Source organism: Vombatus ursinus, unplaced genomic scaffold (assembly GCF_900497805.2).
Source record: "Vombatus ursinus unplaced genomic scaffold, bare-nosed wombat genome assembly UNPS02015255.1, whole genome shotgun sequence".
Taxonomy (NCBI): domain Eukaryota; kingdom Metazoa; phylum Chordata; class Mammalia; order Diprotodontia; family Vombatidae; genus Vombatus; species Vombatus ursinus.
In genome coordinates this window covers 32208200-32227439 of record NW_020955033.1, presented here as the reverse complement: position 1 = coordinate 32227439, position 19240 = coordinate 32208200, and the positions used below count along the sequence as shown (strand labels likewise).

The 19240-nt window shown below is 36.6% G+C and overlaps 1 protein-coding gene across 10 annotated transcripts in view; it reads left to right on the top strand.

Annotated features, from left to right (window-relative positions):
* LOC114031785 (band 4.1-like protein 3) overlaps positions 1 to 19240 on the top strand; it is a 291289-nt gene that overhangs the window by 225624 nt on the left and 46425 nt on the right. For all 10 annotated transcript variants that reach the window (XM_027846899.1, XM_027846900.1, XM_027846903.1 and 7 more), the window contains exons 4-8: positions 8036 to 8140; positions 9402 to 9444; positions 13286 to 13361; positions 17377 to 17595; positions 18070 to 18157. In XM_027846899.1, coding sequence (XP_027702700.1) covers positions 8036 to 8140; positions 9402 to 9444; positions 13286 to 13361; positions 17377 to 17595; positions 18070 to 18157 — 531 coding nt within the window. The remainder of the gene's footprint in view (positions 1 to 8035; positions 8141 to 9401; positions 9445 to 13285; positions 13362 to 17376; positions 17596 to 18069; positions 18158 to 19240) is intronic.

The window sequence follows — 19240 nt, the reverse complement described above, 5'->3', positions numbered from 1 at the left end:
ATGGAATCAATGTGTTGGAGAAAAGGAGAAGGAATGGAAACTAGGGTTCATGTAGTGATTGACCTGTGCAAGGAGAAGGACCACCTCTTCATCAGAGCCTAGAGTGAATAAGAAGATAGTAGGGGATAATATTAGGTGGAAGAGAAGATGGAGCTCACTGCAAATTGTGATTTCTTTGATAATAGGAAGCTCTCAGAGGAGAAATCTCTTTTTACCAATGCAAGTCAGCACAGTCTTTGTGACTTAGAGTATGTTTAGGCAATGAGAGAGAGGTGTGGGCCACTGAAAACTTAAGTGGCTAGCCCAAAGCCATATAGCCAGTAGGTATCTGAGGTAGGAACTGAACACAGGTCTTCCTAGCTCTCTAGCTCTCTATCCGTTATGCTATTCTGCCTCTTGATGTAGCCATGAAAATTGGTACTAGAAACTTAAAATAAATTAAACTAGGCTCAAACTAAATTGCATTCTGAGAAAGTAAGTGGTTTTTTGTTTTTGTTTTTTGTAAAAAAAGGCTATGACTTTATATACTTGGTACTTAAGACTCTTTAGGTCAAAACATCATAAGATACTAGTCAGTCAGTAAGCATTTATTAAGTACCTACTGTGTGCCAGGCACTGTACTAAGTTCTGAGGATAGAAAAAGAGGGAAAAGATAGCCCCTACCCTCAAGGAACTCGTAATCTAATGGAAGAGACAACAAGTAAGCTCTATATAGGACAAATAGGAATTAATTAATGGAGGGAAGGTAATGGGAAGAGGCTCAGAAAGATTTTCTGTAAAAGATGGGCTTTCAGTTGGGTCTTGAAGGAAGTCAATAGGCAGAGTTGAGGAGGGAGAACCTTCCAGGCATGGGAAAAAGAGAGGGAAAATGTTTGGAGCCAAGAGATGGAGTGTTCTGTTTGTGGAACAGCCAGAAGGCCATTGCCACTGCATCAGTCATTAAGCATATATTAATCATCAACTGTGTGCCAAGCACTGTGCTAAGCACTGGGGATACAAACGTAAGTGATAAGGAGTAATGTGTGAGCAGACTGGTGGGGTTGGGGAGAGGGGTTAGGTTATGAAGGACTTTGAATGCTAAACAGAAAACTTTGTATTTGGGGCAACTAGGTGTTTCCCTGGAGTCAGGAAGACCTGAGTTCAAATATAGCTTCAGATGCTTACTAGCTGCATGACCCTAGCAAAATCTCTTCACCTCTGTTTGCCTCAGTTTACTCATCTATAAAATGAAGATAATCATAACACCTACCTCCGAGGGTTGTTGGGAAGATCAAATGAGATGATAATTGTAAAGCCCTCAGCACAGTGCCTGGCACTAGTAGGTGCTATATAAATTTAGTGATGATGTTAATGATGATGATGTTGATTTGATCTTGGAGGTGATAGGGAATCACTGGAGTTTATTGAGTGGGGAGGGGTGGTGACATAGTCAGATCTGTGCTTTAGGAAAATCACTTTGGTGGAGAATGTATTGGAGTAGGGAGAGAGACTTGTAGCAGGCAGAGCAACCAGTGGGCTATTTCAATAGTCCAGGTGTCAGGTAATAAAAACCTGCATGAGGGTGGTCACAGTGTCAGAGGAGAAAAGGTGGGGGCTGTATTTGAGAGATATTGCAAAGGTGAAATGGAAGGTCGTGGCAACAGATTGGACATGAGGGATGAGAGATAATGAGTCCAACATGACACCTAGTTTGGGATCTTGGGGGAGTGGGAAGATGGTGGTGCTTTTTATTTTTATTTATTTTTATTTTTTGGCTAGGCAGTGGGGTTAAGTGACTTGCCCAGGGTCACATAGTTAGAAGTGTTATGTGTCTGAGGTCAAATTTGAACTCAGGTCCTCCTGAATCCAGGGCCGGTGCTCTATCCACTGTACCACCTAGTTGTCCCAGGATGGCGGTGCATTTAACAGAAATAGGGAAATTTGGAAGAAGGGAGGATTTAGGGGAAAGATAATGTGTTCCGTTTTGGACTATTGAAATGTATTGGAAGAGGTGGTAAAAATTGTACCAGTTGCAAAAATTAGAAGAGGCAGATGAAAGATTTATTTAACTTTGTATGCTGAGTTACCTTATTAAATTTCTTTTGCTCATTCTTCAAATACTAAACTTAAGATGACACTGATAACAAAAGCAGATTAGTGACAAAGCAGCTCCTCCTAAGTGTGATAAATGGGAGTAATAAATCAGTTTCTTTGAATCTTCCTTTAACTCCTTGGACAAGCTATTCTTCTAGTGTAACCAATATATAAAGGTTCTTAAATGTCTTGTGTTTTCCAGGAAATAATGCTGGTGTATTGCAGGGAGTTTAGAAGGATGCCTCATGGTATGGGAGGGATATAGAAAGGGAAGGATGGTTAACAGTATTTGAATTGGAACTATTTCTGTTTCCTTTCCAGCTTCCATTTTACAGCAATTGAAAATTGTTCGTTGGCTTGATCTGTTACAGATTACAGTCTCCCCTCATTGTACAGATGTTTTTATGAGGGGCTGTGGCCATTGAGTTCATCTCCTTGTGTCCAACCCTTTGTGAATATCTCATGTCCAACCTCAGCCTGAGCTGAGCAAGGTTGGTTCTTAGTGAGCCATGGGTTGCTGGCTGACTTTTGGAAGTGTTCTGACTTGGATAGACCTACCAGAGCTTATACTTTATACTAGCATAGCTTTTGGAAATCCTGGGACTCTGCATCATCATGATGATATCTTGGCGATCACCTTGAATGTAAAAATACAGTATATTATTAAAACAAATATTCCTTGGTTACTGCAGGGGGCATCCAACTTTTTGCTGAGCCTCCAGGAAAAAAGCAAAAATAATTCCACTTACTCAGTTGCTAATACCTTTTGTTTCTAGAATATGAGAAAATCTTGATTCAGACAATTAAGCTGCTTTTTTCATCTTATCTATCTGAGACAGGAAAGCAATGAACCAGTCAGTGGAAAACTTGGGCTGAGGGCAATCTACAACTGAATCAGGTTATTTAAAGTGAAATTAACTTTACTGGATTGTTTGTGGTTGATAGAGAAATATCTGTACGTGACCTACACACTCCTTTGAGTTGGAGATGACTTAGCAAGTCAGTAGGAATGATGGTTTCCTTTCTAGACTTTAGTAGTACTATGCTAATAATGAAATTTATCATTGAATTTATGATTAGGAGAGTGATTTCCCCCAAGATTTACTCATCCAGTTTTTCTCTAATGGTAGTATGTTACAATTTTCTCTAATGGTGTAGAAATGTATACCCAGTTGTCAGTTATGTATATGGTATTCATTCAGTGACTTACTGTAGAAAATAGCACAGCAGAGTGGAAGGAGCACCAAGAGTCCTAGGTTAGCATCTGCGCTGCTTGGCAGATCTCTGACTCTGGGCAAAGTGTTTGATGTCTCTTGAAACTCACTTTAGTGCTGCGTAGTACACTATCCATTTCCAGGGTTTATTGGGGATGGGGGTGGGGGTGGGGGTGGGGGTGGGGGGGAGGGTGGGGAAAGTCCTTTTTAAATGTTAAATGTGAGTCATTGTGGTAATGTTGATATCTGTAGTAGTGATCTGGCTATGGGGCCACAACACTCACAAGATTTAAAGTATCTAGTGATTATTTCCTTTGTGCTCATTTAGTTTTGATTATATAGAAAATGTTACAAAAAGGAAACTTGTCTCCCAGACTACCTTCAGCAGAAATTGTATGTGGCTGTCAAATAGTAGGAATAATTGACTTTATAATATTTATGAAGTTCAAACTGGCAATGTTTAATTTTCATGCCACTCATTCAAATCCAATGAATAATGCTTTTATTTCAGCTTATGATGCATTTCTGTTAACATACAATTTTTTTTATCACCAATGTTTTTCCAAATGTACTGTAGAAAATAGAACTCTCTTCAACTAGGCTTTAACCTACCTACCATAAATTTCTTTTTACTAAATAATTATGGTTTGGGTAAATAAAAACTTTAATTTTCAGCATAACTACCTATTGCATGATAATATCTTTTGTATGCCTATCGTTTTATTATGTCATATATTTATGAAGTCCAAACTAGCAATGTTTAATGTTTTGTGCTACTCATTCAAATCCAAGTATTGCTTTTATTTCAGCCTCATGTGACATTTCTGCTATCATACAATTTGCCAGTCACTCAGTAACATTTAGTAAGTACCTACTATGTGCCAGGAACTGTGCTAAGCACTGGTAATGCAAAGAAAGGCAAAAGATGGTCCCTGCTTTTTGAGGAGCTCACATTTTATGGCAGAAGACAACATGCAAAGCTATGTGCAAATGAGATATATACAGGATAAGTTGGGCATAATCAACAGAGGGAAAACACTAGAATTAAAGGAGATCAGAAAAGGATTCCTGTAGAAGATGTGATTTTAGTTGGAACTTGAAGGAAGCCAGAAGAGGAGAGAGAGAGAATTCTATAAATTAGGGGCGGGAATTGGAAATGCCCAGAGTCTGAAGACGGAGTGTTGAGGGAATTGAGGAGATGTCTTGTTTGAGAAACAGCAAGGAAGCCAGTATCACTGTATAAAAGAGTAGGTGGTGGGGTGTAAAGTCTAAGAAGACTGGAAAGATGTGTGTGGGAGGAGGTTTATAAAGGGATTTGAATACCTGAGGATTTTATAGTTGATCCTGGAAGGTGCCACTGGAGTTGATTTAGTAGGAGGATGACATGGTTAGACTTACACTTTAGGAAGATCATATCGACAGTTTTGTGGAAGATGAACTGGAGTGGGGACAGGCTTATCGTAGTACAGCTACCGGCAGGCTGTTCTAATGGTCCAAATATGAGGGAATGAAGGCTTGCACCAGCCAATGTTAGAGGAGAGAAGGAGGTAGATGTGAGACATGATATGGAGGTAAAAATCAACGGATTGGGTACAGGGAGTAAGAGTGAGTGGTCAAGGAAGGTGTTCGTGTGGGACTGAGATAATGCTGGTGCTTTAGACAGAACAGAGAAGTTTGGAAGAAAGATAATGAGTTCAGTCTTGGACATGTTGAATTTCAGATGTGTATAGGACATTAAGTTTGAGATGTCTTTTAGGCAATTGGAGATGAGAGCCTAGAGATCAGCATAGAGCTCAGGTTTAGATAAGTAGATTTGAGAGTCACTAATATAGGGATAATCCCTGGGAGCCGATGAAGTCATCAGGTGAAATAGTAAAGAGAGAAGAAGGCCAAGATATAACCCTGTGAGACACTCATAGTTAGCAGGCCTGACCTAGATGAAGATTCAGCAAAAGAGGTTGTGGAGTGGTCAGGTTGGTAAGAAGAGAACCAGGAGAGATCAGTGTCACAAAAACCTCAAAAGAAGAAATTGTCGAGGAGAATGTTATGGTAGCAATCTGTTAAAAGTTCCCTTATTATGGTACAGTTATGTAAAGGACATTTGTTTGAACAAAAAAGAAGATAGGCTAGTAACCTAGCCTTGAGGCCACAGGTTCCCCACCCCTGGCCTAGGAGAACCCTGACAGACTGGAAGTCCTGTTGTGGAGAAAGAACAGGTTTTGGGTTTGCAGGTCAGGGGGAGAAGGGGAAAGACAACCCTCAATAAGGGAATTTCAGAGTTCATGAAAATGGAAGTAGTGAATTTGTGGATGATGACAAGATAAAGGGTATGACCATCTTTGTGTTACTCATTACTTTGGGAAATGAGTAAGCTGACGAAGTGGGAGGTTAGGCTATTTGAGAGAGAATCAGACATGTATATTGGAAGTCCCCTAGGATGAGGGTAAGAGTTGGGGAAGACAGATTGTCATCCAGGGACTAAACTCATTATGGAAAGAAGGGGAGTATCCTGGAAGTCAGTAGACAACAGAATGTTGGTTGGGTGGTAGATATGGATTGAGTGAACCTTAAAGGAGGAGGAGTTACCAAGTGATGGTTGTAGGGGGAGCATCTTGGAAGAGCTAATGAAGAGCAAGAAATATTCCAACTGTCTTCCTCCAGGCTTTACTTTCCCATTACAAATGATATTTTAAAAATTAAATAATCACACTTGGGAGGAAATTTTAAAAATTTGACCTTAATTTAACTTTCAGCATAAACTACTACATGATACTATTTTTTTTTGCATGATTATCATTTTGATTCTGGTAATTTGTTTTCATTTCATGCCTCATTGTCTTGACAGTAGATCTTAATAAAAAACATGCCTTAAATTTTTAAAATTTTGAAATACAAATGCAAAAACATTTCATTTGAATTCAGTTCAGTTGTTTTCGGTTAAGCCACCTCACCAACAAAATGTCTCTGTGACTGTAAAGTTTTGTCCTGGATTGGATCAGGACAAAAAAATGTATTCCATTTGTTTTCCCTGAGCATATGCTGAGACAGCTGGGTGGTGCATTGGTTAGAGCACCAGGCCTGGAGTCAGGAAGACTCATTTTCGTGAGTTCAAATTTGGCCTCAGACACTTACTGGTTATGTGGCAAGTCATGTAACTTTGCCTTAGTTTCCTCATCTGTAAAATGAACTGCAGAAGATAATGGCAAACTACTTCAGTATATTTGCCAAGGAAACCCCAAATGAGGTCAAGAAGAGTCAGGCACAACTGAAACAACTGAACAATAACAATAACAACAATAACAAACAAACAACAAAGCACTTATGTTATCACCAGTGCCTCCGAGCTGGGTTTCTGCCCTATAGACCAGACAAAGTAAGTCAAGGATTTTTTTCCCCTTTCTTGTCAAGTTTCCTGATGAGAAAGTAGCTCTCCAAGATGATTAGGATCTGATATGAAACCTAGAATTTAATTTAAACTCAGCACGACGATTCATTGATGTAGAGTAGGGATTATTTCAGCTTTCTGGAAAAAGTTTAAAAATTTGACCACTGGACTTAATAGTTCATCATATGCTTCAAAAAAAACCCATGAAACTGGTTAAACAAGACTTTTAAATGTTTCTCACATGTTTAAAGCAGTATATTTGGACACCATGAGCCTACATGTAGCTATGTATTTGGAGCTATGTACATACTGGCATTAGAGCTTGCTGGTAGCATGTAGATACCACAGCTTGGGGCCTATTGTAAGGTGATGTTTTTAAAATGATATAAGATGATTTTAGTTCATAACCGTAGCATTACAGCTTGAGAGTGGTCAATAATTTAAACTCCTATTTGGAGATTTCAGTAGACAAGCCCAGTGCCCAGCAGGTAAATAATTGCCTTAAGTGATTCCTCAGGACCCAGCCTTGCTCTCCACCCACCAAAACCTCCTTTACCACACTTTCTTAATGTAGTTTGAGTGATGTTTGGGGTTGCAAGGTACAGTACAAGGAGGGGGTGGAGCACCACAAGACAAAACATAGCATGAGCAGGGGAAATACAATACAAAAAGGTACTCAGGGAGGGTGGAAACATATGCGGTTCACTGGGATGCCCAGTTAAAGCAGCTGCCAAAATCTGCGAATTTGCCATACTTTTTATAGGGTTGAGTCAGGCAGGACTAGACATTGGGGGGAGGAACACGGGCGCCTTGCCTGGTTGTGCCGGTCACTGTTGCAGGATTTGTGCAGATTCATGCTAGGAGAGCAGCTTCATTGGTAATCCAGCTCCCTGCCAGCAGGAAACGGGGCTTTCTGCCTTTTGAGCTGTCCTTCCTTTGGCCACGTGGGATTTAGGCTTCAGCAGGGAGGCTCCTTAGTGAAGTTTTTTGTACACTGTTGCCTGACGTGCAGTTTTTGGATGCTCATCCCTTAGTCATTTCTATTTTACCTCCTTAGGACTTTTTTAACTTGCCCAACGCAAGACTTGTGATCGTATCTGTGAATAAAGATTTAGAAAGCAGTGTTATAATTTACATCTTTAACTTTGCCTTTTGAATATTTCCAGGAGTCTTTCTTTAGCTCAGTCAATTTTACGCCATTGCAGGTGAGTCCTTCTGAAAAAGAGTGAGATGAGAGTGGTTTTGTCTGCTTTAGCAATCTTCCTCTCAATTTTTTTTTTGAAATGCAGCATGAAGTATGTTAAATTGTGACTCATAATATTTAAGAAAGAACTTAGCTTTCTTTTTTTTTTCCTACCCACAGAAACGTTCCAGAGGCCAAGTGCTATTTGACAAAGTGTGTGAACATCTGAACCTGTTAGAAAAAGACTACTTTGGTTTAACATACCGGGACACCGAAAACCAAAAGGTGAAATATCCATTAGGGTTATCTCGTATTAAGAGCAAGGAAAATGTCTTGGGACTAATCTGCCTTTTCATTGAATAAACTGAACTAACCTAACCGCTTATTTTGCATATTTTATGGGTTACGTTCTCTTTTTCTTTCTATCTTTTGAATCCCTAGGACTTCTAATTTCATCCGCCTTTCCCCTACACTTAACTCCTACCTTATCTTACCAGAGGTCACTTAATTGCTTTACTTTATTGTTCTGAAAACCCCTGGGCTCCAGACCCAGTTTTGACAGTACTGATCTGTGAGGCCTAGAACAAGTCATCAAGCTTCCTGAACTTAAGTTCCCTGATCTGTAAAATGAGTGAGTTAAAGTAAATTAAAAGCAGCTAGGTGGCACAGTGGGTAGCGTGCAGGACCTGGAGTGAGGAAGAGTCATATTCCTGAGTTCAAATCTGATCTCAGACACTTACTAGTTGTGTGACCCTGGACAAGTCATTTAACCCTATTTGCCTCAGTTACCTCATCTGTAAAATGAACTGGAGAAGGAAATGGAAAACCATTCCAGTAACTTTGCCAAGCAAACCCCAAATGGGGTCATGATATACACAACTAAAACACCTGAACAACAACATTTAGATCTGTCAGTTAACAAGAGCTTGCGATATAACAGACATTGTGCTAAGTGCTGGGGCTACAAAGGAAGGCAATAAACAGTCTCTGCCTCAAGGAGCTTACATTCTAATGGGGACATGGACATAAATAGGAACATATAAGATACACAGAGTAGATGGAATATAACCTCTGAGAGGAAGATTTTAACAGCTGAGAAACCTGGCAAAGTCACTAATGTAGAGGTGCTTTTCTGCAAAGAACAGAGGAATGGACCAAACATCAATTATATGTTAAATTACATGTATCTAATTTCATCAAGCTATTTGTTTGATCATGCTGACCCTCCTGTAATTGCTTTTCTATTTCTATGCTAGATTGACCCCTTAAAACCAATGATAGTAAACTAATTTCTTGAAAAGTACATTAAAAATGAACTGCCTATAGTTCTGTCCACGATCAGTGACTGAGAAGAGTGTCTAGAAAAATATAATGCCTGACAGGAGGAGAAGGAGCATCCAGTTGGAGTTAATGGTGTGACGGATTTGGGTAGTGCCAGTTGCAGTAAGGAATCACCCTGGGCGAGATTAGTAAGTGTGTGTGCTTAATGACCCCCAAATTACTTTTAACCTTCTGATTTAATTCCAAAATCTTACTTCTTTTTCAGAACTGGCTAGATCCTGCTAAGGAAATCAAAAAACAGATCCGAAGTAAGTGTTATTGAATTCTTTTTTGGACTGTTGGAAAGAATGTGGGGAGAACTTGTAGAGAAGTGGAGCTTTGAGCTGGTGACTAATGGCTATGCAGAAAATACTATAAATAGTATTATATAAGAGAGGTTAAAACCACAGGCCCCTCATTATAGCTCCTATTTTTACTATTTGCAATGAATCTAGTGGTGAACAACACATTCTATGTACCTAGGTGCTTAATAAGCCTTATTTATTTAATTGAACTTCTAGCATTCTATTAACAATGACTGCTCTTTTCATTTTCACAAGCTATTATAATTAAAGAGAAGCTTTTTAAAAAAAATATTTAAATCTAGGCAGATTTTTTTTCAGGAAATTATTTTAGTGAATGAAAATATAAATGTAATAAATATATTTATGCCCACACATTTCTCCACTGATACTAATAACAGCTATCATGTATATAGTATTTTAAGGTTTTTAAAATACTTTGCATGTTATCTTATTTGAGAGAGGATTACACTATTGGGATTGATCTTTATCCCAGAGATTCTTTACATGGGGTCTGTGAGCTACTTTTCTTTGAAATCCTATATATTATACTTTAGGAATTTATAAACATTATTATGTACAGATCAAAGCATATTATTTTCACTTTATCTTTTTCATGTTTTTTCCCCTTTTGTTCTGTTTCTTTCACAACATGACCAGTATGGACACATATTTTACATGATTGCACATATATAGCCTATATCAAATTGCTTGCCATCTTAAGGAGAGGGGAGGCAAGGAAGTAAGGAAGAAAATTTGGACTCAAAATTTTATATAAAAAAAGAATGTTAAAAATTATTTGTACAAGTAATTGGAAAAAATAAAATACTTCCTACTGGGGAGAAAGAACACATCATTATTCTGAGGAGCCCATTGGTTTCTTCAAACTGCCAAAGGCATCCATGACACGAAATAGTTTAGAAACCCCTGCTCTATACTTAATCAATCATATAGTTCACATAGTTTTTAGTTGGCCATTAACAAATCAAAAGTAGCTAACTTGTAGATAGTCTTGTTATAAGAATATAGAAATCAAGGAAATGGAAATTATTATTTCACATTAGAAATGTAATTATATGTCAGCATAATTTTTTTGGGGGGGTCAGCTGGTCTGCTCTTTCATTGGTCCTTAAAAGCCATTAAAGGAGTTGCTTTATCATTATTCACAGAATCCAGCCTATCTTTCTTAGAGTCCAGTAAATGAATTCATTCAGATTAAAAGTACCACATTTCCTCTTTTCAACAACTACTATGAGTAGAAGGAACAAATAACTTCTTCCAACTGCCTATGGAATAAGTTACTTTGAGATAAAAATGCCCACAAAAAGATAAGATAAATCAATATGCAACTGATAAGTAACTGCTTAAAACTCCACTGTAGCAAAACCATGGAGGTTTCTTCAAAGAAAAAAAAAAACCCACAACATCCCAAAGCCTAATCTCTTGGTATTGATAGTCCTGATAATTTATACAATTAAACCTCCTTTAACACACACTTTAAATTTTGTTTTATGTGTTTCCTAACCAGCAACTTGTCAGAGAAGTAGTGTGACAGTAACAGATTAACTAATATTAAAGCCAGGGATGACTGCCGTTGTGATAAATAGTTGAAAATACAATTATTTTTTGCTTTGGAGAGTTTTTAAAAAAATTTAGATGATGAAATTTTCTCAAGAGCTTTCTCTGTAGTCATAGGAAACCACATGTAGTCACATAATTAATGCATAGTAATTAGTACTCTTCTAACTAATAATTGCAAAGTACTTTGAAAACGTAACCCTACAAATAAGAAACTATGATACTATTAGCAAAAAGCCTGCTTGAATAGTTTAATTTGGTTACAACTTGTTGCTAGAATTCTATTTTCCCATTGTAACTTTATATTTTGTCTCCTACCTGTCCTTTCTAAGAGTGGAAAACCAAAGGAAAGAATGAGCTATCAGACTTTGTATGTTTTCCATTATACAGATCACATTTACATGTACCTTGCTCATTTTGAAGAAAATTAAATGATCTTGCCCATTGATAAGAACACAGAAAAAAAAAATTGGGATAAAAATAGATTTTAAAGACAGCATATAAAATTATCTATAGCAATTCTTGTTTATACAACATTACTTCTGTCTTATTAGAACTTCTCCCATTTTAAAATTCAGTTAGACAATTCTGTGATTCTATGTGTGTATGTACATGTGCACACATGTGTGTAATGGGTATATGAAATACTTGGGACAGAGTAAAAGCATGTAAATTTATTGACATAAAATAAACCACACAACTTTTTTGCATTATTAGAAAACTCTAAATATATTTAATAAGTTTTCTAATTGCAAATCTGCTATGCCACTCTTTCCAAATATGCAACACAATTATCATGTAAATTTATTTTTTCTTTCCTCTCTCTACCCCCCAATCCTAGAGATGTCTATCATTAGACGTGTGTGTGTGTGTGTATGTGTATGAACTATTATATCCATAAACTTTTGCATATTTCATTGGAGTAACAGTGTGCATATGTGTGTGTATACATACATGCATACAGACATACATAAATATATATCTATATATATACACACACACATCCATGTATACGTGATCATATTTTTCCATACAAAAAACATTGCATGGTGATGGCATCATCCCATGATCTTCATCAGTTTATCTATTCTAAACCACTCCATTTTCTTCTACTATTTCCTTGCTTTTACTTTTGTCTCTGTATCCATGTTTTTCTATATTTCTGATTCTTTTCTTCCCCACTTGACAAGCCCCTTTATCCCTTTAATCAAAACTTATATGAGGTTATATTCTTTCTCAAGCAGCAAACTGTAAGCTCCACAACATGACTACCACCAATCCTACCTCCCCAGAAAAAAAATAATAAAAGTGTAATGTTCACATCTATTTAATGTGTCTCTAGACCAAAGGCCTACAAGCCACATGTGGGCCATAGTACTAAGTGCAATTGAAACCAGATGAAAATAGAATTGGGAATTATTTAACCAAAAAAAATAATAAGATAGGCAATATTACACTTTAAAACTAAATCAGTGTGTGGTCCACAGAGATCCTTATTCTGCATTAGTAGCCTACATTTTTTTTGAGTTTGACACCATAGCCCATAGTCTTTTGAAAGGTAGAGATCATATCTTTTTGTATGTTTCAATGCAGAACTTAACACTTTGCAGGCACAGTCCAATTTGAGAATTTTCTATGCATTTTGTCTCTTATTTTTCTCCAAACATTTCCTGTGAGTGATGTTATTACTGATTTCCTTTGCTTGTATCATCAGATAGAATAGCAGTTCTTAACCGATAGTCCATGGAATCCAAAGAAGTCCATGGCTGGAATTTAAGGGGTCTGTAGAGTGTAGCACAAATTATTCTTATTTCAGTAATGTATTTCAATACAGTTAGTTTCCTTTGTAATCCTATGTGTTTTACTTTATGCATTTTAAAACATTATTCCGAAAAGTGTACTATGCATAGGCTTCCCCAAACTGCCTGAGGGGACTATGACACACAGAAGTTTAAGAATTCGAGAGGGAGAGAGAGAGAGAGAGAGAAGAAAGGGTAGAACTCAAAGCAATAAATTTTACTGGTTGTTAAGAGATGTTAGTAAAAAATTTGACAATAAGATTGTAACTGTTAACAAAAATCCCTGATATTTAGAGTTAACTATCCTATCCCTGTTTTATCATGGATAATCTACAGGTTTCTGGATGTGGTAGTTGTGAATAGATGCTAATTTGGTAACTGTTTGGAACTATAAATGAAAAGAGATTCTGTGAATTTCTGTTTTTCTGCAGGTGGTGCTTGGCAGTTTTCATTTAATGTGAAATTCTATCCACCAGACCCTGCCCAGCTATCTGAAGATATCACCAGGTATTTGAAAAAATAAATATGAAAGTCTCAGGCACAGTAGGAGGAAAGATCTTTTTCCCAAGTTCCCTTGAGAACAGCTTTGCTTGTTTCAGATAGACTCTAAGTCAGCCACTTTCACTTGGCAAATTGATAGCAACTGGTTGGTAATAAGGAAAATGATAACATTGTCAGAAATGAAGGATGTTCACTGTTGAATCTTTGATTCTGGGTTGATACTTCCATGTACTTTTTTTTTGTAATTTTTTTTTATTTTAAATTTAAATATAAAAATGAGAAAAGAAAAAAAAAAGATTGCCATGTACACAGTAGACCATAAGAGAGGATTCAATAAAGAACAATAAATTTCTTTTTCAGGAAAACCTATATAATAAATACTACATATTGTTTTCAAAGCTGCCCAGCTTTTCTTTGCTTCCTTGTTGATTTTCTTTTGTTCTCTGCTGTGCACTTTTTACTTTATTTTTTTCCCCTCCCTGCCCCCCCCACCCTAAAGAAGGCTACAATTAAGCATTTCCACACACATACACACACAGATAGATAGAAAGATAGATAGATATAAACATACACATATATACACACTCATATACATATATGTAAGACCATAGTATGCTTATTTTCTCCAACCATCTGTTTCTCTGAAGGTGGATAATGCCTTCCTTCATAAGTCAAAGTCTTTCCATGTTTTTCTAAATCAAAGCTCATCATTTTCTACACTACAGCAATATTCCAATCCAATCACATCCTGAGAGATTTTCTATGAACGTTCTCCACTCCCTGCCCCCCAATTTTATGCATACCTTCTATTTTTGGCTACGATAGGTTTTATTTATACAAGATTATTTTAATTTAAAATAATTGAAATTATCTTTTTTGTACTTCAACAATGCTCTCACCTTATACTATAGTTTAAGGACTGATACTGCTGAATCTACTTCCTTTACATCTTTTTTCCCTGGTTTATTTGAAGTTTCAGATTTTTGTTCTTCCAAATGAACTTTGTTATTATTTTTTTCTAACTCAGTAAAATAATTTTTTAGTAATTTAATTGGGATGATATTGAATAAATAGATTAGTTAGTAAATTAATTTACTAAATTAGTTACTAATTTACTAAATTAGTTAGTAAAATTGTCATTTTAAAAATTATATTGGGGGTCAGCTAGGTGGTGCAGTGGATAGAGCGCCAGCCCTGGAGTCAAGAGTTCAAATCCAGTCTCAGACCAGACACTTGACACTTACTAGCTATGTGACCCTGGGCAAGTCACTTAACCCTAATTGCTTCATAAACAAAACAAAACAAAACAAAAATTATATTGGGCTTTAACTACCCATGAACAATAAATATTACTTCAGTTATTTAGATCTGAATTTATTTGTATGAAAAGTGTTTTATGTTTTTGTCAATACAGTTCCTAGGCCTGTTTTGGCAAGTATATCCTCAGGTATTTTTTACTGTCTAAGCATTTTAAATGGTCTAAAACACTATTGAATAATATTGCTGACACATAGTGAAGTTTCTCTGTTTTTCACATTTGATTAAATCTATTTTAACTTTAACTTTGTCTGAGACCATGATTACTATCTCTCCTTTTTTTATATACTAAATTCTACTCCTGCCCTTTATTTTATTTTTGTGTGTATCTTTCATTTTAGTAATGTTTCCCAAAAGCAACATATTGTTGAATTTAAATTTTTAATCTGCTATCTGTCTCCATTTTATGAGTAAATTCATCCCATTCACATTCTAAGCTACAGTTACTTATTGTGTGTTTTCCTCCTTCCTATTTTTCTCACTATCTTTCTCACCGTATTTACCCTCTCCCTCCTCACTCCTGTCCTTCTACCTGCTACCTTATCCTCCTATTCTTTAACCTGGCCACCACTCTGCTAGTCCCTCCCTTATCTTATCCCTCCACCCTATATCCCCTTGCCTCTTATTTCTTTCTGAATTGAGAAGACTTATAACCTTCTAGATATATATGTTGTTCTACCTTTAACCCATTCCCGATGAGGGTAAGGTTCCAGCACTACTCGCCCTCCCCCTATTATCTTCTTCTGTATCAATTTTTCCTTTTATGCCTCATTTGTTTAATTACTCCTTTTTGTCTCTCCCTACACAGTTTTATTTTTTATCAGCTCAGCCCACCCTTTTCTTTCAAACTACCCAAATAATGATGACAATCATAAGAGTACTGTTAATATTTTCACAAATACAAAATATATTATCTGACCTTATTGAGTCCCTTATTATTGATCTTTAATGTTTACCTTATATTTCTTCTGGATGTTATATGTTGAATTTTCCTATAAGTTCTGGGGTTTTTATCACAAAAACCTGAAAGTCTTTGAGTTCATTAAATTTCCATTTTTTTTTTTTTCTGTTCAGGATTATACTTAACTTTGCTGGGCAAGTTACTGTTGGTTGTAACTTAGCTCTTTTGCTCTATAGAATATAATATTCCAAGACCTACGGTCCTTCAACATAGAAGCAGATTGTTTTGGTGTTTTTTTTGTTGTTGCTTCCATATACTTAAAAAAAAATTATTCTTTTTATTCTGAATTTAAGAAATAAAACAAGCATTTCCGTAACATAGTAGAATAGAAAAAAATGATTATACATGAAACTATGGATCTATTATGTATAACTTGCTATTCTTTTTAAATATAGAATAAAGTTATCATATGACTTTCTTTTTTTCCTTTTTTTTCCCCTCCCCCTCACCCCTGTCATAGAGATGGCTACCATTAGATACAAATGTGTGTGTGTGTGTGTGTGTGTGTGTGTAAAGCCATTCTATACATCTATTTATCAGTTCTTTCTCTGGATGTAGAGAGCATCTTAATAGTTCCTTTGTAGTTAATTTGGGTATTTATAATCGTCAGAATGACTTAGTCACTCTTAAAAAAAACTGTTGTTACTGTATACAATATTTTCTTGGTTCTGCTCATTTCGCTCTTCCCTATACTTTTAACTGGTGGAAAAATATACAGGTGTGAGTGCTGACTTGCAGTACTGCTACAGTAGGGTTAGGTAGACTTCCCAGCTTTAGAATTAGTCATCATGCCAACAACACATCTCTGTTTAGACATTAGAAAGTAAATCTAAAGCCCTGATTCAAGTCCATACTGTGAAAGTAAATTATACTCAAGTAGAAAAGCCATAAAATGAGAGCATAAGTGCTGATTTACATTTTTTTTTGGCCTCCATAAATGTTGCCAGGATGTCACAAGTATGATTTTTGATGTCCTTGATGAAATAACACCCTCCTCCCTCACTTTGCAAGCCAGTAATTATGTATTAGAAAATTATATTGTAAGGACTCACACCAAATATTTTTGCAAAGTGTGTTCATGCAGATCAATGGATTTGTTTAGGAGATATTAGTGGAATCATTTCATATGATTCTTTTACGTGTGTGTGTGTGTGTGTGTGTGTGTGTGTGTGTGTGTACACATATACATACTTTATTAACAAAATCTTACTCAATTAATTTCCTCTATGCAGCTGATTCAAAGGTCTTCTAATTATACCTTGCAGTAAGAGTCAGCCCATGGATACATGTGCAAACACATACTCAGAATTTGTTTCAGGACAGCCCATGATTCTATCATTCTTCAAATACTATAAATCATCCAGAGTTATCAGTGACTTGGACTCTTGGTTGCTCAGTGATGAAGAATAATTCTCCATTAAATTTATGGACGTCAAACCTGAAGCCAAAGCATGGCTTTGACTTAATTCCAACAGAAACAGATGTCCTTATCTACATACTAAAATATTCTTAGGATGGTTTGTATATTTTAGAAACTAGTTAAATAGTCATTGTAGTGGTTTTTTTTTTCTTGTTGTTGTTTGTTTGTTTGTTTTGTTTTAAGGTAACATAGACATTTTCTCTTAGCTCCTGGGCACCATCTATGAAAAAGAAGTTGTAGCGGGCAAGGGAAAATTCCTCCCACCACTATATGCTGAAAACAATGCAATCGTTCGTCTAAGCTCTGTTCTTTGTCTTTGGAAGGTACTACCTCTGTTTGCAGCTGAGAGATGATATAGTATCAGGGAGGTTGCCATGTTCTTTCGTCACACTCGCCCTCTTGGGATCCTATACTGTTCAGTCTGAACTTGGAGACTATGACCCAGATGAATGTGGAAGTGATTATGTCAGTGAATTCCGTTTTGCACCAAACCATACAAAAGAATTAGAAGATAAAGTAATTGAGCTACACAAGAGTCACAGGTGAATAGTAAAAATACTTAAAGCTTTTTGCATAGGTTCACTTTGGGAATGGGAATATTATCTATATCAGGGGTGGAAAGCCTGTGGCCTCCAGGCCACATGTGGCCTCCAGGCCACAGGCTCCCCACCGCTGATCTAGATAAACTCTTAATTTTCCCAACAAATCTAGTTCTATCCCCCACGAAATTAGTCATCTTTGGCTGAATGGACCCTTTATATACTATGTCTGACTCAGAATATTAAAATACTTAATTCGAATTTTTTATCTTAAATTCTTTTCTCATTATTCTCCTTGGTGCTTTCTGAGTATCTCCTATCAATCTAGAATAGATTTTGCTACCAAGTATTGTATAAGAAAGGCCTAATGCCTTAGATAATAACTTGTTTAGCTGATAGCCAAGTAGCTAATTCTATGGAAAAAACTCCTTTCTTGACCATGTTTAAACTTTTGATTTTTTTTTCTTTTTTCTTCAGGGGAATGACACCAGCAGAAGCAGAGATGCATTTCTTAGAAAATGCCAAAAAATTATCCATGTATGGAGTTGATCTACATCATGCCAAGGTAGATCAATGTTTTAATTTATATTTCTTTCTCCTTCCCCAGATTCTCCCTCACCCTAACCAAGCCTTAAACATTGGGCTCATAAGATGGGTTATCATTCCCTTCACCCATTCAGTTAGAAGCAATTTGAGTGTATGTGGAAAAATTAGCTATTCTTAGAGAAGCAATAGGTCTTAACTGGTGTGGGGAATCTGCCACATGTGGCCTTGAGGCTGCAGGTTCCTCACCCTTGCTTCTGCAGAACTACAGAAAAATCAAAACATGTTTTAAAACCAAAAAATATATATATATGGGTACAAATTTATGCAGTGATCACTCTCTGTGTCCTTTGTTAACTTGTTTTCCATCCTTTCTTTCTTAAAGGATATTTTTAAAGGATCATTCCTTGGAACTTTATTCTTTTTTTTTTCCCCTTCTCCTCTCCTCTGCTCTGGTCCTTTGTACCTTGCACATTGCCTCACATGTATTAAGCACTTAATAAGTGCTTGACTGATTCTGTTGAGGTATAGGTTCCATGTTTTAGGAAAGATGTTAATAAGTTGGAGAATATATTGAGGGAAAACAACCTTCAAGGAAAAGGATCTCAAGTTTATAGTATAGAAGGCTTGGTTCAAGGATTTTGGTGAGTTTAACCTGGAGAAGAAAAGATTTAATGGGGATATGGTAAATGTTAGTCAGCATTGTGAAGGCTGTTATGCGGAAGAGGTAATAGGCTTATGCTACTTGAACCTAAGGGGCAGCTAGGTGGCCTGGTGGATACAGTGCATGCCCTAGAGGGAGGAAGACTCATTTTTCTGAGTCAAATCTAACCTCAGACACTTATTACATGTGACCTTGGCACTCTGTTTGCCACATAGTCCTCATCTGTAAAATGAGCTGGAGAAGGAATGTTAAACCACTCCAGTATCTTTGCCAAGTATACTCCAAATTGGATCACGAAGAGCTGGACGTGACTGAGCAGCAGTAACAACAAGTTTGGACCTAAAGAACAAAAAAGAAAACAGTGAGTTGAAGTAGCGAAGATGCACAATAAGTTTGGTGTAAGCAACTACAATGAGAATTATCCACAAGTTAAAGGATCTG